General features: G+C 42.6%; 1 protein-coding gene across 3 annotated transcripts in view; it reads left to right on the forward strand.

Annotated features, from left to right (window-relative positions):
• The window catches only part of PAK3 (p21 (RAC1) activated kinase 3), a 347,852-nt gene that overhangs the window by 196,081 nt on the left and 129,083 nt on the right, over positions 1 to 22,688 (forward strand). For 2 of the 3 annotated variants that reach the window (XM_085608185.1, XM_085608184.1), the window contains one exon: positions 10,325 to 10,362. In XM_085608185.1, the coding sequence (XP_085464311.1) occupies positions 10,325 to 10,362 (38 nt within the window). Of the gene's footprint in view, positions 1 to 10,324; positions 10,363 to 16,137; positions 16,168 to 22,688 lie in introns of all 3 variants that reach the window. The other variant, XM_085608186.1, reaches the window with a different exon arrangement.

Here is a 22,688-nt window from a genome sequence, read left to right on the forward strand (position 1 = left end):
CAGGCACGGATCAGGAGAACCTGATTTGAGGCTTTTATTGGCTACTAATGATGACTAAGGAAATCGGGAGGAGATTAGGCAGAGTTGCCAATGCAGTGGTAGTCTTCCTACTTACTACATGCAATCTCAAATAGTCTGTCCATAGCCAAAAGATCTAATAGAAGACTAGCCTGAATTGTTGTGATTTTAATCTTAAAATATGAAGCCAGGTGATTGCACCAATGGTCACCTGTGGCGGCCTCTGGGCTCAATAATGTTTTTACTATTCTAAAGGTTTCCTTGGACTTATTGCCAGACTCTGCTATCCTTCTAAATAATATTTTCTTATAGGTTCTTTTGTCCTCATTGTTGTAGGTTTTCTGCCATCTTATTTCTAAAAGTTTACTATGCTTCCTTCCTTTTTGAATGTTCTCCTTATACCAAGGGGCAGACAGCTTAGTCCTATAACATATATGATCAGATAACGGTGACAATTTGGATCACTGACAAAATATTGTGTTCCCAAAATATCAGGACATAAATATCGATGTCAAAAATATCGACATCCTATCTTCATAATGGCAAGTACTAAAATATCGAAAAAAATATATAGTTGTTAAATATCGAAATTAAAAATATTGTTTGTTTTAAATGTATAAAAAATCATGTAAACTAAATTAAATAATGCATATAACTTAATTATGTTTTAGAATTATTAGAAAATATTAATTATAAGTAATAAATGTAATGTGAAAATAAGTTAAACATACATATATAAAATGTAATGTATATTTACTTAATAATTAATTATTTTAATAAATTATAAAATGTTAAAAATATATTAAAAATTATAAATATATATACAGATATATATAAAGATCTGTAACATAAAAAATATATATTATTTAAATTATTAAAGTACGATTCCGATCCGAGTCGGATCCGGAGTGTTTTCCGACCGAGCCGGACCCCTACAGTCCGACCGAGCGAGTACGATGCGCACGTATGGTGTCGGGCTCGGTTCGGTCGGACTCCCACAGAAGTCAATGGGAGCCCATGTACACGACGCGTACATGGGCTCCCATTGACTGAATGGGTACGTCTCGAACAAGTGCGCCCCCTACAGTGGGTACGCGTCGGTGCCATCTGCACCGTACATGGCTGTGTTGGGGAGACCCATAGGTCTCCCCCTGTGTCCGAATCGTAGGGCTGCGGGTGTTAGGGGGTCCGACGCGGACCCCCGAAGTCCGACTCTGGGAGCTTTTGCGAGCCGGACACTCCGGCTCGCACCGGCTGTCCGACGTGTGCATCGTACTGGCTCGGTTGTAAATCACATCCATTGCACACCAAGGTTAGCTTCCGACCGAGACGTACGGAGCGGTTTGGACCCGGAAATGACTCGGTCGGTGAATTTCATGTAGCTCGCATCGTACTTGCTCACTCGTACAGCTGTATGGGTCGGCCGGAAAACACGCGTACGGCTTGTAGTTTTTCCGGCCGGATCACGTTTGGTGCCCTTCTGACCCGGATCGGAATTGGCCCCTTAGTCGGAAGGCTCCTGATCTGCAAAGGTGATGGGAAAGCTAACACTATGTTGTCCTTAGCAGATGTAGTAAGCCTTCTTCAGTGAAAGTACATGTGTCCCCTTGAAATAAATGCAGAGCTGATGAAGACCATGTCTCAAATATACGAATATGAAAATTAAATTTATCTTCATGACGATTAATTAGTTGATGAAGATTTAAAATCAAGCAGAGTATTTATTGAAAACGATCAGATTGAGAAGAAGTGAGAGTAAACACCATCGGTGTCACTGTTTCAGTGGTACTGCGACCAGTGTCTGAGTGACGGGACCTTCCCCACTCCACTGATCACATCCTTGTTCTGATCAGCAGTCGGTTTGTAGGAGGGTTGATCTAAATGAAAACAATGCGCAGATGTTGCCATTTTATTGGATTAATATGTTTTATTTTCCTGGGTAAATGAGATTTGTGTGTTTGCTTTGAGGGAAGTTTGAGTTCCACGACAGCAACAACCCTTCAGTGCTCCTATTAAATCCTGAAGACATTTATATGCGTATTTCACTGTTTCCTGTTCTTTTTAAATCCAGAATATAATGCATGGTGCAGCAGTGCAAGCAAAACATCCACTTGTCTCTGCCAGTGCTCTATTTATAACAGTTTGTGTAGGAGGGAAAATGAAAATAGAAGACAGCATGCCATTTTAAAGCAGCTGGGTGATTATGATGGGGTCAAAACAAGCTAATCCAGCCTCCTACATACTGTTCAGAGCTGAGATAGCAGATGAAATGACTGGAAGAAGGCGCAGTGTTTTAGTCTACATTTCATAATAGACAGTTGATTCATTTTTAATGTATCATTGTCACTTCTAGGTGTTTTGGTACTGTCTGTGAAAAAGGCAAGATTGACAACTGTGTAAGGTTTGCACTCAGTTAACCCACACGTTTTTTTAAATTAAGTCAGCAGCAGTTCAATATTCTTTGTTCAACACACCACTCAGTGAGCTAAAATCAGCATGATAGGTGACCCGTCCACTAGTTTCTGTTCCAAAATGACATATAAAATTAAATTGGCTGAGAACTTCTAGAAAACTTATGAATTTTATTTGAGTGTACTCGGTCCTGTCTACAAAATCCCAGTCTCTGTGACATATTGTTTATTTACAGTACTGACTAACCCAAGGGAAGTTTCTAAGCGCGATGCATCACCCACTAACAAAAAAAAATGGCGTAACAATACCTTCATCACCTGTAGACACCACATTACTCCATTTTTACATGTCTAATTAATTCAACAATTGAAAGACTAAAGTTCTGTGTTCTCTTTCGAAATGGAAGTCGGGAGAATCCTAATACTGGCCTTATTTCAATACAAAGCATTATGCGGTGAATGTTTATTGCGGTCTTTCGATAGTTCCTGAGGCAAGCCAAGGATATTTCCATCTATAAGGAGACCGACAGCTAATTTCACCCCTTTTCCCCAAGGCAGGACAATATTGGACCCAGGTGACGCATCAGTCCATTCAAATGTTTAATCCCATGAATTCCTAGATTAGTGGTTTGTTTACTCATATTACAACTGTAGGACTGCAACACCCAGAATTCAGAGCAAAACACAGATCAGGATGTGCTCTTCACACTTCGCCTTGGAGAATTGCTTCTCAGCTCCTCCACTTTGTGATTGTGTGGTGCTAGGCCTCCTACATTAGCTGCACAGTGACAACCCATAAGATCATTATGGCTATCTGCCTCCCTGCAGAGGTGACAGTTGTGGCTAAGATTTGGGTTGAAAAACAGGCAGTGTCTTCAGGAACTCTCATGGAATTTGTAAGGAGTGCATGTTTTACCCACTACACAAGCAATTGTGGCACTCCACAAGCAATTTTGGAGCAAGAGTGGCTTATCTGGTGACAATCACAGCTCTGACAGTTTTTCTGGCAGCATTCTGTCTGGACGTTGGCAGTAGGAGAAGTAGCAGGAAGTGGTGGTGCAGTGCCTGGCCAGACTTTGTGCATACCTGTGCCGTTGAGTGAGGTGACTAGGTTCCCTTCTGTGTGGTGAGTTGATGCAACATGTAGAAGATGACCCGACAAACCTGGACTGGGTTACAGCAGGACACAGATGCCGATTCCTGCCCTATACTGCCATAGGCACGGCGAACCGAAGGGTTGTAGCCCATCTTTGGAAGCCGGCTGATTGTGACAACGGCTCTATTACCCATATAGGACCACCTATAAGTATCTCTCCCTAAGGAGGGTGTGCCTTTTCCGACATATAACATGTGTTTTTTGAAATGTGTCAGACAATTGTTGTGACTCATGGCTTTCTTGGGGCTCGTGGATCCTTGGCTATTGTGCTTCGATTTCTTTGCATGGGGTTCCTGCTAATTTGTGGGGGGGAGGCCCATGTAAGTAGGTTTATTATTTTTGCACCTTCTAGTGATTGGCACTTTGGGCTGCGTCCTGACGCAGTCAGATGTCCCTCACAACGTTTAGTCCTGACAAGACCCTAAATCCTACAGTGTCAAAATGTGTCAACAATGCCAAACGAAGTAAAATATCCTATCCTTTGACTGAAAGGATTGTTGTGAGAGCTTTATGTAAACCAAAGTGAGTTTGTTTGTTTTTTGTTGTTGGAAACCCTTGTTCTTTTGTTTGTTTTTTATCAACGTACATGGTGGTGTGTTTGTATTTCTTTTTTGGGTTCGGTTTTATGTGGGACAGTTCATATTGCTTGCTTGTGTCTTTCAATAACACAAATTCGAATATCATACCGGCTTGTTTGTGTTGAGTCCCCAATTGTTCAAGATTTCAGTGTTAAGTCTTCCCTGACCACCTCAAACCATGTTTTGAACTTTGCCATTGTACTTTTGTTTAAGTACACCGTAAAGGCACTTGAAATGGGTGCTTATTTCCTCTACTGCAGAAAACAATGTTGGAGCAAGAGTGGCTTGTCTGGTGACTACCACTGCCCTGCCAGTTTTTCTGCCAACCTCCTGTCTGGATGTTGGCAGCAGGAGAAGGAGCAGGTGGTGTTGTTGCCTAACCAGACTATGTGCATACCTGTGCCTCTGAATGAGGTGACTAGATTCCCTTCTGTGTGGTGAGTTGAGGATGCAGAAAATGAGCTGACAAACCTAGAGTGGGTTACAGCAGGATTCATGTTGGAACCACTACTACTTGTTTGTAATATTTTATATCTGATAGAGACATCTAGCCGCAGATTCCTTAACTAAGAATTATCCCCAGGTGTCAGACTGGATCCGGAAGTTTTTTTGCAGCAGCACCTCTGCACGCCGGGGGGACGGTGCCACATGACCCCGCCCTGACGTCATCCGCGAACGTGACGTCAGCGAGGTCAGATAAGTTCCTCCCGGCGCGCTGACGTCAGTTTCCTTCTTTTCCGCGTGCAACGCGGATCCGGAGTAAGCGGTTCCTCTGGCCTGTTTTCAGGCCCCTTTTGATGCTTTGCGTCTGGAACAGTGTGCGATGTCTTCGGGCTTTAAAACGTGTGCCTCCTGTTCACGGCAAATGTCTGCGACGAACCCACACCTTATCTGCATGTGGTGTCTGGGCGAACACCACGACACGACGGATTGCGACGCCTGTCAACAACTCAAGCCGAAGTCCCGGCGAGAGCGCCGGATGAAACTAATTTCGGCTCACCTGTCCCAGTCAGAGTCGTCACGGCATCCAGCCTCCTCTTCTGCGGCAGGTCCCAGTGGCGGAGTGTTCCGTTTGCGGCGTCGGTCGCCGTATGGTTCCCATGTGCGTTGCTCGCCCATTCCTGGTAAGTCCTGGCGCCTGTCACCGAGGTCATCGACCTCCCTTCCTCCTGTTGAAGGGGGCGCTAGTTCCTGGACATCTCCGGACGTGCGCCCCCGAGAGTCGGCCCTCCCCTATGCACCATTCCTTGGCACTGGGGTGACTCGGACCCAAATGGCGGCTTATGCCGTGGCCCTGCAGGCCTCTCTTTGGTCCCCTCCTCTCCCTGGGGCGGCCTCAGGCCCTCCGCTGCATGCGGGGTCTCTGGTGGGCTTGCCGGATCTCTGGAGGGCTTGCCGGTGGGTTCGCCCCCGGCGCTGGCTGAGCCCCTTGCCTCTAGGAATGATGGAGGAATAGTGTCAGGGCGTGGCCCGGCTGGGTCCCCCTCTTTGGTCTGTAACACCCCTACCACGCCGCATAGTTCAGTGGGGCTCCCTGTGGCGTCGCAGGTGGTTGCTGGTACTCGCAGCTTGTCTCTGAGTCCCCCTCGGCCCTACGGACAGGCGGCTGTCTCTTCGGAGGCCGAGCCGGCGCCAATCTGGCGCTGCAGACTTGCTGCTCCGGCTCCGTTCCCTACTTCACAGTCGGAGCCTGTTGTGGTTGAAGCTAAGTCGGCACCGGTCCGGTGCCGTAGACTTGCCTCTCCGGCTCCGTTCCTTACCTCTGAACCGGAGCCTGTTGTGCTTGAGGCCAATTCGACGCCGTACGAGGCCGAGTCAGTGCCGAATGGGGACGAGTCAGTGTCGGACGAGGCCGAGTCGGCACCGAACGAGGACGCCCTGATGCCACTTCGCCGGATTATCGACTCCTCTCCGGAGACTTCTGGAGGAGGTTCAGCATCACCCCGACATCCGTTGATGCCGGATCCGTCCTTGCCTCGTCCTCCCTTGGAATTTGAGGCTCCGGTGGGTTCTCCGCCTCCTCCCGAGCCCCTTCAGGACCCTCATTCGTCCATAGGGTTTCCCCCTTTGGACAATGGTCTAATCCTCCGTTCACCGGACAATCCCCTTGGAGTGGTCGGCTCAGCTTACAGCCCTCACCCACGGATGAGTTTCTGTCCCCTCCTCGGAGGGCTACTGAGGCTGGAGTGGCGTTTGGAAGGTTGTTTCCATAGCTGCCCGCATTCTGCGTATGCAGCCCCTTCAGTTCCCCTGCCTATCGACCCCCTGTTAGATGTTCTCCACCACGGTTTGGGGAATGTAGAGCCAGCCACTTCTGCCTTTCGAAGCCTCCCTTTATGATGCCCTTCTGGGGTACTGGGCTCGGCTGGCGTCGGGTGATCCGGTGGCTCGTTCCATCATGCACTGCCACCGCCCTGCCCCGAACAATCCGGTCTGCTTGTTTGTTCATCCGGACGTTTAGGGGCTTGTTCTGCAAGCTGCCTTTCCTTCATTGCCTCCGCTGCTGCTTCCTCCCTCCCGGGAGTCCAGATGGCTGGAGTCGTGGGGTCATAATATTTTCGCCTCCACTAGCGCGGCTCTTAGTACCCTCAATACAGTGTGTGTCTTGGCTCTAGCTACTTCTGCCCTTTGGGACTCTGCCAAGTCTCTTCTCTCTTCCACCTTTGAGGGCGCTCGTGTTGACCTCCTCCATATCCGTGACGGACGTGATCTGGCAGAATTTACTATCCGATTGGCCCTGGATACCTCTGATTCTTTAGGCCAGGCTACAGCTGGTTCTGTTGCACTACGCCGCCATGGTTAGTGGTGGGATGGCGTGCTCCCGTAGAATATTCGAGAGCGCCTTGTTGACCTGCCTTTTGATGGGGTCTTTTTGTTTAATACCCACGCCGACTCAGCGGTTCAGCGCCTCCTTGTGGGCTTTCGCCCCCTCTATAGGCCTGTACTTGGCAGGACTCAGGTCGTCCTATCCTGGGGTGGCTGCCCCTCCTTTCTTTTTGCACCTTTCATTCAGCGTCCACAAGTTGGACTGTGCGTTTTTGGGCTGACAATAAGCCGACTGTGGCGGTGATCCACAGGTTGTTCGTGTCTTGTCCTCGGACTGTGGTTTACCCTAAGAAGTGTTCCCCTGTTTTAGGGGCGTGATATATCCCAGGTGGTGTACCTGTATGCTATTGTGTAGCTCTGCTCTGCGCCAGGCGGGCGTGGAGGTGACTTTGGGCTCCCCCCGTCTCCTGGCGTCCTTATCTTACCGTTTGGGCGGTTTTGTGTGTTGTGCCTTCTGGCACTGCCTCCCACATACCAAAGGTCTCGCCCTGCTTGCGCCTGGTATGTGTGTCTCGTACTCCTAGAGGTTTTTTCCTTGTAACTACTCTTTTCAGTGTGTTTCAACACGCTTCTTCCGAGGCTGCCACCGGTGCATTAGGGGGACAGTTCCTCTTCTGAGGTCGTCCCTGGTACTGCGCCCTGCATCTCTGTTGCCCTTTGGGGGCGTTCATCCTTGCCCTGTTGGGCAGTCCCGTGCTCATCTTAACTACATTTTCTTGTGTCTGAGTTTTGCTTTTGGCGTGTCTTATGTTTCACGCCTATGTTTCTGGGACGTTGCTCAGTTCCTGCCTCTTGCCCTTCGCCTACTGGCTGCTGCCTGACCTTCCTTCCTTACGCAGGCCCGCCGGGTAGGCTCTGATTATGTCACTCCAGATTGTCCTTTAGATTTTGGTTGGTGCCAGCTTACCGCACCATTGGGCTCTTTAAGGGGTTCTTCTTTCTTCCTTCATTAGGCACTCTCTTCCATTCTGGGATATGGCCTAGTGCTGTTATTCCATCCCGTATTCACACGCGTGTGGTCTCGCGCCCTTCGGGTCCTCTTGTGGTGCTTTAGGCTCCCATTGTCTTTTGCTCTTCCGAGCTGCTTGGTCTGCTGATTGGCTGCTCCGCCACAGCTTTCCTCATAGTCCGTCACCCTGTTGTCGGCTCAGTGCTCTCGGGCACTTTTTGTTGTTCTGTCACAGACCCATCTCCCCCCTTGGGGTATGGCTGTGGTATCTATTCTAAATTAAGGAATCTGCGGCTAGATGTCTCTATCAGATGTACGAGTTACTTACCTTTGGTAACAATGTATCTGGTAGAGACGTTGTCTAGCTGCGGCTTCCTTAACACCCACCCATCCTCCCCGTTCTGCGAGGACCTTTCCAGGTGGGGTTCTCCACCTTGCCTCCTTTCAGTTGGCGCTGGTCTCCATCCAGGGTGCTCAAGTTGGTGCGAGCCTCTCACACTTTGCCTTCTGCAGCCTCCTCCCTCTGAGTGGCTTCTGTTCCGGTGGAGTGCTGCTTTTCGCTTCGCCTTCACATGGGATGTATTTTTCCCTTCTCTGTATTCCTCCACTCTGGTCCTTCCAGTGTGGAGTCTTCTCCTATTCTTTCCCTCCCTCCCGCCTCTTCCTTCGGTTTGGGGTTTCTTGTCTCCTCTGCAGTTGCCTTCCTTGGGATCTGTTGGGCTGTGCCTCTGCCCTTCGATCTCTACAGAGGAAAGTGCCATTCCTTTAAATGTCATCTCGCAGTGGATTGTTGTTCTTCCTGTGCTCCATCCTTGTTGGCTGGCACAGTTCTGCGTTGTACTGGCAGTCTTTCTTTTGTCTATCGGGATATTCTTCCCTTGTTACTTAGCCTCTGGGGAGGGTCTCCACTTCGCTTTGCGGGGTTGTTTCTCAGAACGATGCTCTGCCTTTACTTCTTGGTCTATTGGTATATAGTGTCTGACACTGTCCTTTATGATGATGTCATGCTTCATCTGATCTTTGTTTTATGGATTTTTACTTCTTCGTACACTGTTCCCATACGTTCACTGTTTTGTTGGTGGCTCCGTGTCCTGCCGCGCAAAAGTTTCTCCGAAGAAAACACATCAGCGCGCCGGGAGGGACTTATATGACCTCGCTGACCTCTGTGGACGACGTCAGGGCGGGGACATGTGGCGCTGTCCCCCGGCGCGCAGAGGTAGTGTTGCAAAAAACATTCCGGAACCAGTCTGACGCCTGGGGATAATTCTAAGTTAAGGAATCTGCGGCTAGACAACATCTCTACCAGATACATCGTTACCGAAGTTAAGTAACTCGTACTCCAAATGAGAAATGATGAGATTTTGTTATCATAGGTGCATTTCCCACACCAAATGAACCTGTATTAAAATAAAATATGTTGTGTTGAACAGAAATAACTGCCCCCACTCATTATAATTCAATAATATAACAATAAACAGAAATAGCACTCCTCTGCTTAGCTTCCTAACTCGGACAAAAGAGCTGCATTGCATTGGTGGCCACAGGCCAGTGAGAAGCACCAGCTGACGCCATAAATGGGAAACTAGTCTAGACAGTATTAAATGTCATTGGTTACTGATTTTAGATTTTTTGTTTTTTAAGTAGGCCAGAGGTTTCTTAGGTGTTGCCTGATTAAGGGGAAAGAACCATCAGTGCTACCATAGATATTTCATTGTGTAGTCTTGTTACTATTAATGTATGGGTCTTCCCGTATTGTCATAGCCTGCTGATGTAGTCTGGTCACTGCTTGTTCCATCACGCCATGCCTAATGATTTTGCCCTCTCCCTAACCCATGGGGGGAGTTCACATTTTCTGTCTTATTTCCTGTTATTTCCTTTCTTCTGTGTGTCCTAGAAATTTGACAATGCTTATGGGGTTTTTCCTCTATGACCCACAATTTTCTGACTTTGTGCCAGCCCATTAACGTCCACCTGTTTCCTTCCTGTCCTTATCAGCAGCATCTTTCCCAATGTTTGCATCTATAATCTGTTTTTGTTGCCATTGTTTTTGATGTTCTTTGTCCATCTCCAGGATCCTCTTCCCAGCAGTACTAACCTGTAAAATCCTTCTCTTCTCCAAAACTTGGTTCTCCCCTTCATCCACATTCCTCATACACTCATTCATACTCATTCTCCACCGTCTTTGAACCCTGTATCTTCTGATTCCTTTTCCCTCATTCGTGGTTTGAATCTAAAATGGGTCGAGTGACATACAAGATTTAGATGATTGAGACATAAGTAAATTCTACATGTGTACTTGTTTTGTTCCCTGAATGCATTGCATGTTTTTGGAAGAGAGGCTGCGTGCAGTGCCCACCCTAACTTACTCTTCGTTTTTACATTTCAGATAAAAGTGCGCATGGATACATTGCAGCCCACCCTCTGGTGAGTTCGGGACTGAGCTCTTTGTAATGACCTGAGAGACTTAAGTAGTACAACCAACGTGTAGAATCCTTTCCGTTCTTTATTCACTTGAATGTTTTACATCCTACGCGATTATTACACTCGTTTCTAAGACTTCTAATGCTCAGTACCTTCTCCTGGTTTCATCTCTTAACTGTAAAACATACGGCACATTTGGCCCAGTGGCCATTGGAAGTTTATTTCAGAACCTATTTTCGGATTGGCTTTTGCCAGACATTTATAATGTGCATTAGTTAGGAGTGAATGGGGTGTTCCTGTGCAAGGTAATGGTGTTACAGACGGACGCACTATCTCCACAGAATAGAGTACTTTTGTCAGTAAACATGCTCTCCATATGGTGATGGACTTGTTTGGCCTGAGGGTGGCTCAGCAGACATCTTCTGAAACTTACTTGTGTGTTCTAGGTTTTCAAAAGGATGTTAAATTCTGATGAACTCAGTTTGAATGTAGCAGACAACACAATGTACCTCGCAGTGATGTGGTACTGCAGATATTGGACGAGTGTTTACCCGTCTGCAGTGCACATTTTGTAAATGTTATCACAGCAAACAAGAATGTAGTGATATTTCTAATGAATAATCAAGGAAAGGTGAGGCCATCTGGAAACCAGTGGGTGATTACCAATATAGCCAATACATTACTCAAAATAAGGCGCTGTTCCGCAAAGGTTTGGATAAAAAAAGAGACAACATGTTTGTTTGTTGTGCAAAAGGTACTGCTTTCGCCATGTTGTGTATGTTGCTTTCCGTAATGTGAGCACTGTGTACAGTATATATGCCGATAGACCGCATTAGTACACCTTGATGACTTCCACGTATTCTCAGAACCTAATGTTTGTGCATTTGCTATGGATATATTGATGAAAATATACACACGGGTCAAAATATTTTACATTTAGCATTTGTTTCTCGCAGTTTATGCCTGATGTGCCCCCTCATCTGGTACACATCTTAATAAGCTTTGTGAATTAAGACCCTTTTACAGTTTCAGTGAATTGGGTGCTGTGGAAAATGCAGCAAGTGAATTTGCATGAGTTTCTGACTAGTTTTGAAGTTAACACTCTGGGTGCAAACTATTTCCATTCCATCTCGGTGGCTACTTCCACTACACTTCTTTTGGTACAACCACCCATGCACACCTATCCTGAAATTACTTGTGCATAATATATTGTGGGCACAGCACATAGGTCCATATAATGTACTTCTTTATACCTTTTTATGTTGTCTTTTTCAAAGCATATGTTTTGGAAAAAACCGGGAAACTTTTTTTGTGATTGGTCCCAATAATGTGTGCCAACTCTGTCTTTGAGATCTTGTTCTGACAGTTTAGCAGTGGCCCCAAATGAATGTCGACGGAGGAAGGACAGTTGGAGCTAACGACGAAAGGCAGTGAAGAAACGATTGCCCGTTCTGAGACCTCCTTACGCTGCTATAATAACAGTTGCTGTCCCACTGGTAGATGTGCCAGTCAAAAACACAGAAAAGTTTATATACCAAAGTTAACTATTTCTTCCATAGAGATAAAAACATTTGTGATTGGTGAATGTCCAAGTCGCATATTTGGATTAAGTTTCTACGATCTATTGATTTCTTTAGGCATTAGGTTCTCGGTGGTATGGTGCTATCAGCCAAACATTCCAGTTCCGTCGGTGATACTGTGCTACCTTGTGTTGTGGTGGTAGTTGTGTGCAGCTACCCTGAAAATCCCACTCAGAGCACGCCATCAAGACAACCAATACCTACCTGCATTGGTGCATGCCATTCAAGGTTGAACAATATGACATGCCTTGGGATGGACTATGGAGACTGGGTTTATTTAGGTGATCACTAGACCTGGATTTGCTGGTTTTATACTGGATTTGAATGGGACGCAGCAGCATATCTCTAAATCCTGAAAAGGTGTATATGAGTGCCACGTGGAAAGGAACCCTACTGATTCCCAGCTCTACCCATGGGTGGAAGAACCACACAGCCAGTATTTCACCCTGTAATGACATTGAGAGCAATATCTTACTGGAAGACTGGCACAAATCCTGGTTGTAAATCTACACTGACTGCAACCGAACAGAACAGACCAGGCATCACATTTTTCAACCTCTGGTGGGTGATGTGGGATTTGTTTACTTAATACTTCCCTCCCATAGTTACCCCCAGGCTGTAGTATTGACTACCAACCGAAGACAGTATAGATATTATGTACTGATGTCAATGACCCTTTAAATCCAAGCATGGTTTTTCCTAGATGCCGTTGCGCTATTCGAGCCAATTACAGTGCAAAAACTTGTCCTCAAAGACTGTACAGTATGTCTAGACAATAAATAGAACAATTAATATTCTTTCAGTGTAGTAGCACACGATTTAAGATTTCCAAAGAAGCTTTCATCTCTTAAAAACATGGAATAGTCTCAGAAGATGTTTTAAAGAAAACTATTTTGTAACTGAGGTAGCCCTCTCAACTATTGTCAAAAGATTGGGCATACCTAAACTTAATTTCCCTTTTGCTTATACCACATATATGCTAATAATTTTTTGATCAAGGTATCACCTGCCACAATTCCCATGTTGTAGTTACTGTGAACTTCTGAAAATGGTTTACAAGCACCATCAATGCATTTCCAATGCTTGAGATGAGCCCAATCACAGAATATATGGATACCTGTTTATTTGAAATATTTTTTGCACAAACTTTGATGTATGCCGTGAGGATTTTTGGTGACACTTGGTGGATTAGCCCTCACATGCATCAATTGTATTCCTCACAGTACTACACAAAATATTTTGTTGCCAACCTCACAATTATTTCTAAATTTATCAGGAAATAAATTGTGATATTTTAACTACAACTTGTAGAGCAGGTCTCCTTCATGAGCCTTTGTTATTCTGGCTTGTGAGATAAAATTGATTTGTTTTATCTGCCAGTCTTGTGTGATTCATTACATCTTCAAAGATCAGTGCTCTGTATCGTTAGTCAGTGGGTTCTTTTTGCTTGGATCGGTATTCTGGATGAACGTTCTGCACATGCTTGTTTCCTCATTTTTTAAAATTGAATGCCATTCGCAGGATGTTGATCCATCCTTGTGAGTACACCATCTTTTTAACGAATTTGCTGCAATCTATGTTGTCCCTACATTCTTCTTCCCTCTCGCTGTCTACTATCTTTTCTTTTCATTGCTCCTCTTTACCCTTAACTATATCCCCCCTCTCTCCTTCAGTTGTTTTTTTTCTTTACCTATGTTCTCTGCTGTGGTATACACCCATGTCTATACCCTTCCACATGTGTATATGCTACTACCTCTATCCCTATCCCTACCCATACCCAGTATCACTAGTCCATCCCATATCACAGTTGCTCTACTCTCCCTCTAATTCCCCTACTATATCCGAGTACCGCAGCCTCTGCGTATAAACTATGACTCTTACCCTTCATATCACACTATGAAATGGACCTCCGGCTGTAATCTACGAACGTCTTTAATATTTTATATACATCTGTGTTTTTAACCCTGCCTATACTACAGCACCTCTACCCCTACGTATACCCTTGTATATCTACTCCTAACTTTAGCACAGTAGATCTTTGTTCTTCAACCTCTGTTTATAATCTAGTCCTTCTTCTCCTACCTATTCAATAGTACCTCAACCCCTCCCTAATCTTTAATACACTGACCCCTGCCTATACCCTTTTACCTGTGCCTGAGTTCCTCTGTCCGTAATTATAGCTCCATACTTCTGCTTCTATCATAGTGACTGCAACCCAACCAATACCCTAGTAATTAACCACTACCTAAGCCCTAGTACTACATTTCCTATCTATACCCGAATATCCTTTTACCCTTTCCGTTAATCACACAGCTTTTCTCATTTCCTGTTTTCTCGTTCCTGTTTTGCCCATCTTTCCCCAATTCATGGCATCTTTTTGCTTAATTTATTTCTTTTAGAAGAAAAGTGTTTAGCTCATTTCAACATTTTCTTAGAAGGCAACTATACTCATTTTGAGTTCCTGGAAAATTATATCCTTTTAGCTGTTTATTTGACTAATGTAGGCTTGATCTCTAATTTTCATATTAAGTGATCACAAGCATACAATGTTTTTAGTTATCCTACTATTTATTCTCTCATCTGGCAGGGAAGCTCTGGTGTGTACTATTTTCTGCTTCAGCGAATTTGTTATAACTACATTGTATGGTGATCTCTCAGGTAAACCCTTTGGAGGCCTTCTCCCTTTCCAGCCAGAATAATGAGAGGAATCCAGAAGCAAGAATCCATCTTAAATACACTTGAAATTCTCTGTTGGCTGCCTGCAAACAACCACTCTATTTGTAAGGTCATCTGTCTCCCATATAACAGCAATGGCCTTCCATCCCTTATAGACAAGATCCTGTTGTATTTGCTGTAGTTCATCAATTTTAAAATCTAATACTCCTACCCGCTCCCCTCCGATGTCTCATTAAAGTGGAGACTAGCTTTATCTTAACTCCGAATCTGTAGAATCCGCATCCTTGCCTACGAACAAACAAACCTTTATAAACCACCTAAAGGTATCTTTTTATCAACAGCATTTCTCTACTGGCCTATAATATAATGTGTGTCAAACGCAGTGACGGTCCGTACAGGTAAGCGCGGTGTAGAGGTGGGAGTCGACAGACAGCAGAATAGGGGAAATTAAATGCATAATTCTTTATTCGTCGTCTGTTGACATTCCCCCTCTAAAATCCCCCGCCCCACTGCGCTTACCTGAAGGGTCCACTGCCGGTCAAACGCTAAGTCAAGAGGCATGCAAAATGAAGACCATTTAAGCAGGAGTCCAGCAAGCTTCAATAGTGGATTATTTTAAATAAAGGGGTTGTACAAAACATGAACAAATAAAAAAGAAAATAGAGATGCTTACATATAGGTTTTTACCTCCTCCTCCTCCTCATGAGCTTTAACACTCATGTCTGTCCTCTGTCATGTTCAATCTAGGTATTTACTAAAAGTCCATTATTCTATGCGAGATTATTAGCATTTCATTGATACAGTACACCACAGAGAGAATATCTTGTTATTTTAGTGCAGTGATGTTTTCATGTAAAGAGCCTAGTTTATTGTGGGAGTCTGCTTTGTTCTGGAGCTGGTGGTCCTGTAATTCAACATGAGATGCTTATTCAGTTTTGGAACAATGCAGTCTTGAAGATGAAACTACTCCCACTCTACAGTAAAGAATTCAGCTAACTCTGCATTCATATCAACCACAAACTGGTAAATCAGCAAAGTAATTTACTCATCCTGGCTTCGCCGATGCAGACTTTTTCTTCCTTCACTTATTATTAAAGTGTCTAGAGGCTGTTCATTTTGTGGAGTGTGCTATAAAATATATATTTAATATTGTTGTTGTTATTACTAAAGCTCTAAATTAAAAAAAGGACAAAAAAAAAAACAGAAAGCTATAGTTCAAAACTTGAATTGAAAATAAAATAATATTGCATCACCTCATTTTATGTAGTAAGTTGGTTTATTTTGCAAGATGCCCAGAAGAAAGTGGTATATGGCAAAATATACTTCAATATGTAAATGATAGTACTCAAACTGGAATCTCTGGTGTTTAGTTCATTTATTATGTGTGTGGTGCTGACATTTCAACGTGATACCTCCAACAGGGTACATGATTCAGTACCACACTTGGTGGGAAGCCACGTAGTCTTTTATATTTCTCATTAAGGTGTACTGATAATTTATTTCCTTTTTGTTTGCAACCAAGGAGGAGCCAGACGCATATGCTGCATATAGAGTATGGACTTTATTCACAATTTATATTTTACAGTATCAAAATAGTTAGTAATAATGAAATTTGAAAAATGAACTTTGCCTGCAAAACCTAAACTTTGGCTATAGAGTATTAAACTGTGATATTTGTTTTGTTTGAATTAGTTCTAAGTACTGTTGAATAAGCAATTTGTATTTTGTCTTCAATTGTGAATCTAGGCTACACTAGATTAAACTAGGTTACATAGATTTTGGTTATACAATGAATCCAAATAGTCTTTGATCAGTACAATTCAAGCCGATGAAAAGGCTTAACCCCCGTGCTTAGGGAAATCATTGTACAAAAGCTTTAAATTAGGCCGATGCCCAATATTAGATTGTTGAGCTGCAGAATCTTGGCAAAACCCAGACAACAAGAGCTTAAATGAACATGTTAACCATCAATAGCTATTAATACAATTTGCTTGTATTTAAAAAAGTTTAATCCAATATGCCTTTATAAGCGAACCTTGGTGTGTTTTCACTAAACCCTATAACAGTATTGTCAATTACTTTCATTAGACCTTCTGTCATAATCCTAACAACTAGGCAATCCATTGTTATTAATTACATGGTCTTGTAAATGGTTCCTACAACCTTCCTTGCTTTTAACTTACTACAATGAAAGCCCTGACATTGAGAATGACTGCCTACATGATGGTTTTGTATTCCACTAAACTATTTATAGTGATCAATGTTTATCTGATCTTCATTCACTTAAATCTTTCATTCATCACTCTCTTAGTTCCTCTTGTACCATGCTTGCCTCCCTTGATGTGTTTGCTTCCTTTCCTAAACTGAATTTTCCCTCTTTTTGTTTTTAAATAATCTACCCCCAAACCTACCTGAAAGTGATATCAAGTCATTCAAGTGAATAATTCCTCAAAATCCATGTTCTCTGTTTCTTCTGCAATACTGACTCTACCTTCTGGTCTGATTTATTTTTTAAAGGCATTCTTTACACTTAACACATGAAATAGAAATTACTCATGAGCTACCAATTGCTCATGAGCTACCAATATCTGTGTTCACGTCTTTCAATTACTGTATATTTCCATTTTGAATAATCAGAAAATTACAAAAGCTTCTCGCCAGAATCTAAACATGTTGAACCTCATCTATTTCCATCCAACAAGTGGAATGAATGGTCTAATTAATACCCACCTCCTCACAATTACATCCTTTTATGTCTAACACTCATGGCTTGTTCCTTTGGTCCTGCAGTGTGTTGCCATTCCCTTCCACTCATGTCACACCCACTACTCACAGACCTCCAATCTCGATACTTACTACAAAAAGAAACTCCTACCTTAATAAACCCTGGTATATGGGACCTATTCCCGAATTCTTTCTCTTTTCAAGTCTGTTTCTTATTCCTAAGACACTCTTCTTATATAGAGGTTGAAAATAAGGGCAAGGATAGATCCCTAGCATACTCTGCTGAAACCATGGAGTTTCTAAAATCGTGGCGTTCCTATCTGTACGAGCTGATAATGGTTGGCACGATGGAAGGTTAACCTTTGCAAGGCTGTCTTAGAGAAGTCCAGGTATTTGCCAGCGATGGGGATCAGTATTATCCACATGCCCATTCAACAAATGGAAAGGGCTGATGCACACCTGCAGATCAGCAGACTGTCTTAGATAGTGGATAGGAACATAGGCCTCCATCTAGGTCTTTTATTCTTGGCTTAAACTATGAGAAAACTCACCACACAGACTATAATGGATCTTTGGCTTCCACTCCTAGTACTTTGTTTTCATGCCTTTAGCACGAAGGGAATTCTTCTAATAGGGTGAGGTAATTCAGAGATTTCATTAGTATACTCTGACCAAGTGACTATTACATCCATCACTTGATCAAATGTACCTCTTCTCCTTAAGAATTATTACCTAGAACCCACCATAAAGGAACTAATTGTATGCTCTAGCATCTGGTTGATCTCCGCCTCTGCTGAGTCAAACTTAATTACTTTTCTACATACTTGGGTCAGAGATTACCTCTTACCCGAAGGGAGTAAATGGTAAACCCCCATGAAACAGACACAATGAAACCATTCCGTCCGGAGGGAAGATCCCTTTTTCTGGAATGCCTGTCCTTGGCCACTGAGATTGTAAAAAGACTTCCTAAAAATCGGAAGATGACTAAAAACCTGTCCACTACCTAGTTGCTCCATCACCATCGTTTTCGTACCTTAAGAATGCAAGCTCTGCACTCCTCGCCATTTCTTGTCTAAGGAGATTGGTTAATTCTACATCAGCATGAATTATCTATATGGGTTTGTGGATGGAACAACGAGGGGTCATTGTACTTTACCGCTTTCATTAGGCTTTTCTCTATCTACTGGCTGAATCTCACCCACTCATCTTCATCACCTTAATTTGCTTCTTCAGTAGTCTGTGGTCTGACGTTAAATCTCTTGGGTTAGGAGGTGCTTCTCTGTGACGTCATAACAGTTTGCTCTACAGTTCTCCGATCTAGCTCCAAGAATCTGACATCACTATTTTCTTTGCGGTCCCCTAGCTATGGATTGCTCCATGTGAGAATATAGTTCCTATAATATCTAAGGGAAGCCCAATTGGCTTATGTAGTTAACCTTTTCACTAAAGAAAATCTTTGAATAGTTTCAATCTCTTGGCATGCTTGATCTCACTGTTTTATTTTGTCAAGATTTTAATTATCTGGATTTAAAACCTATTCTAATAATTACCATAGTCTTCCTATGTATACCAATAATCACAGGAGCTTGCTGGTGCATGTCTGATATTTCAACGCTTTTCATTAATAAAAACAAAAAGCCTTCACCAGGTGAAGTATGCAGTGTATCTTTTGAAGAGAGATGTCTAGTGTGGCTGCTGTGCAATAAAATAATACAGATCTCTGATAAATGTTCTGTTATTTATATGGCTGTATGACAAAAGTAATTTATTCATGCATCAGTGTCCATTAATCTTTGAATTTTGTATTGAACTGAGGCAAAGGCTCATAAATCTGAATTTCCCAACTATCATTCTGTATCTAGGTGTAAAGAAATTAATTAAACAGATATGGTGTGCTCAAAAGTATATTTTTACAATTGGTTTCCAATTGTTCCCAGTCAATAGATGTTCACAATGATAGATAAGACTCGGAGCACCTATTTTTCCCTTCAGTATTTGCTTCAGCTTTGGTTTAGAGAGCTCAATTTTGGCCAGATATCAGTCTGACTAGTTAAGAAATAGCTCCTGTTCTGACTGATAAGTTATCCATTTCATGGGGCATCTTGTAGAGGTTTTCTCCTACCTAATAAAGAGTTGCCATTCAATGTACTCAAAACGTCCCTCAAGAGAAGCGCTAACAGATATCCTATTTCCAACTGAGTCAATTTCCAAACAAATTGCCAGTACCGGGGTAATCTTACTGTCAAAATGTCTCATTTTTTTACTTTCAGTATTAAAAATACATTCTGGAAGCTATCAACCTCATGCTGCTGTTTCGTGTATCGGATAAAGGTACCACTTAGTAAACCATTAAGCGCATGGTCAGCAGGGGCCGCCATAATTGTAACTGAATCTTTGCAAAAGGGGCCTTAAATGAAATTGTTTTAAATTGTGCGACTAGGACAGGGAGTTTTCATTCCCCACCCATAGAATTCTGATCTGCCATTGTAACTAAAATTTGTTGTGTAGCATGTTCTTCAAAAAAGTTCTAACAGAAGTATTTTTTTCTGATTGCAATTGATAGCCTAATCATTTTAATAATACTTAGTTCACTTCACTTACCAGTAAGAAAAAACGTACATCAGCAAATTTGACCCAATTGCAGAATGGTTAGCGGGAAGCTGGTTTAAAGCAGTAAGTCATAGTCTAATGAGAATACAATTTCAGGTGTCTTTCTTTTCTCAAAATGGTCAGTTTTCTTTTTTCAAGCCAAATAAACAAAAACCTCCCACTGTAAGTACAGTACCTAAATTTTGATTAACAATAATACGATGTATATCTTTACTACATTTACTGTTGTGTCCCTACATAGACTGCTTGTTTCATCCAAAAATGTAGTATAAACTGAAGATTTCATTACAATGTGCACGCTTCATCTGTCAGACATAGCTTAACAAAGTTAGACAAAATAAAGTTCGCAATTTCATCTTCATCTGCAGATATACTTTCATTAATATCGCTATTGCAACCTGACTAAGACCAAATAAAAATACCTCAGTTTCAGCATTTTCTTTCATTTAACACCGCTTTGTTGCAGCAGAGACTATGTGTATTGGGAGTCCGCTTTAGTTATTTTTGAGGCTCAGATGATGATGATTCAAAGACCAAACATTGATAGATGCGTAATCCTAAAGTAAGTTTTTATTTGGCAAAAAGAGGACATTGAAGCTGTTTACAATAATGTCATGTTGTTTTTCTAATGGTTTGAACTTTAGTAAATGGATGAGAAAATGTCAGGACTGTTCGACCCACTCAAAATGATGGCCGTACCTTCGTTTAGCAGCTAAAGGGATCATTTCATGATTTCACCAATGTGAGATCATGTTCTGCATTGAAATTTTATGACTAATGTCCTGCTTTCATGGCAGGACTTAGTCTTAATTGTAGAAATTAATATCATACCCCATGTCAACCGACATATGTTGTATCGTATATCCAATAATTAATCGAATTACAATAGTAATAGATTTTTTTCTTTTTAAGTTTTATATAGCGCTAGCTTGACCTGAAGATATCGGGTATCAGAGCGCTTTACATGAGCACCATTTTCGTTACAGATGGACACATTCAATTATTCAGTGATTTGCCCAGAATCACAGGATGTTGAGTGTCGTTGCAGAGCCTCGAACCCGGTTCCCCAGCTTCGAGGCCGACCGCTCTAACCAGAAGGCCACATCCTCTCCCCAATTTATCACCATTTTATGTTTTAATGACAAACACAATTGTTTTTCAAAAACATTTTTTCCCCAAACTTACCGGTCTCATTGACTTAATAACTTGAAACAACGGACTAAAACCTGTTGACTGAATTCCTGTCGTAGCCCTGTTACACTATCTGAACTATACGAACCCTAAAAAACAGCACTACGGTACGCAAACATGTCATTCCTCTTTTTGTAATCATGATCTGCACAGTCACTAAAAAGTAGCATGTTGGATCTGAGACCGAATTAATTGCTTATTGTTCGTTCAAAATTAAAGCAGTCAGTTGCCCTGGTTGTATAAACAGTTTTGATAATGCCAGGGTTTCTGAAGAGTATATACTATTGATGGACTTTATTAGTGGAATCTGCCATCCAACAAAGGAAGAGGGGAAGGCAAAATGATGCATAAAATAGGGACTCTATACCAATTTTTCAAGGCATTGACCATATTCCCTGTGACAACACTGGTAGGCCAAGGATGGGTCAGTGGGGATGATATTAAAAGATAATCTCCTACCAAATAACAAGGAACTTCTCGATGATTGGACTGTCAAGCCTGCTGCTGACAAGGACAAATGCAAGGCTTATTTTCTATTAAAGCTATTATTTTTTCTAGATGAAAATCACAATTCACAGCTTCCCAAAAACTCAATTTTTTTTTTTTTTTTAATTCAAATAAACAGACACTCACATCACGATGCATACTTAGAACAAGTTCGCGTTTGTTCTGTCAGTTTGCATCACCTCTTAGCGCTAATTTGGAATATCTCTCTGAAATCTGGCTCGGGAAATCTCTGGTCAGGCTTCCTCTAAAATTAACCTCTTTCTAACTAGGCACCTGATTAAAAAATGCTCATCTTGTTATGGTGTTTCGTGCCTCTAAAGTTTAGACAGTCAAACACAATTTCTGTCATCCTATGGCATCGCTTCTACTAATGCAGTGTTGGATAGTTCCTATATTTTGCATTTACCGGGCATTGTTACTTTCTTTGAGGATCTTCTGATTACACCATTTAATTGTGTTGACGTGGAAGGAAATTATGTATTGCTGCTTAGTAGTGATAGTAAAGCAATTTGCGACCAATCATAGAAATAGAAAAAACACAGCACATATTAATGCAGGTGCATAATTAACTAAATTGAATTTTATAGAAAGTTTCCATTGTAGCTTTGATAGGTTTTATGAGGCAACAGAACACCCAAGCGTGTGCCTAGCTTGTGGAAGAGCATATAAAGTTATAGATCGAATTAGGGACCAACTTCCTTCCAAAACGAGAAAGGTGAGAAGAGAACTCTGTGGATAAAATAGGGATCTGAGAACATAACCAGATTTCAAGGCATAGTAACGCATTCCACGAGACCCAGGGATAGGTCAGGGTCTTCTGGATTAAGCATCTCACATGGCCCCCCTTGCCACCACGATGACACCAGAGGTCCTCTACCTGGCCTGCTTATGAACTAAGAAAATTTCCCAAATGCCGTTCACATGATTGGCAGCCATTGAAGCTCACAAGGCACGATGGTGATAGGATAGCAGACTTTTCATGCGCGCCTGTTAGGCTTCAGGTGTCTTTCCATGAATTATTTATGGTTTGGTAAATTGATC

Source organism: Triturus cristatus, chromosome 5_2 (assembly GCF_964204655.1).
Source record: "Triturus cristatus chromosome 5_2, aTriCri1.1, whole genome shotgun sequence".
Classification (NCBI taxonomy): Eukaryota; Metazoa; Chordata; class Amphibia; order Caudata; family Salamandridae; genus Triturus; species Triturus cristatus.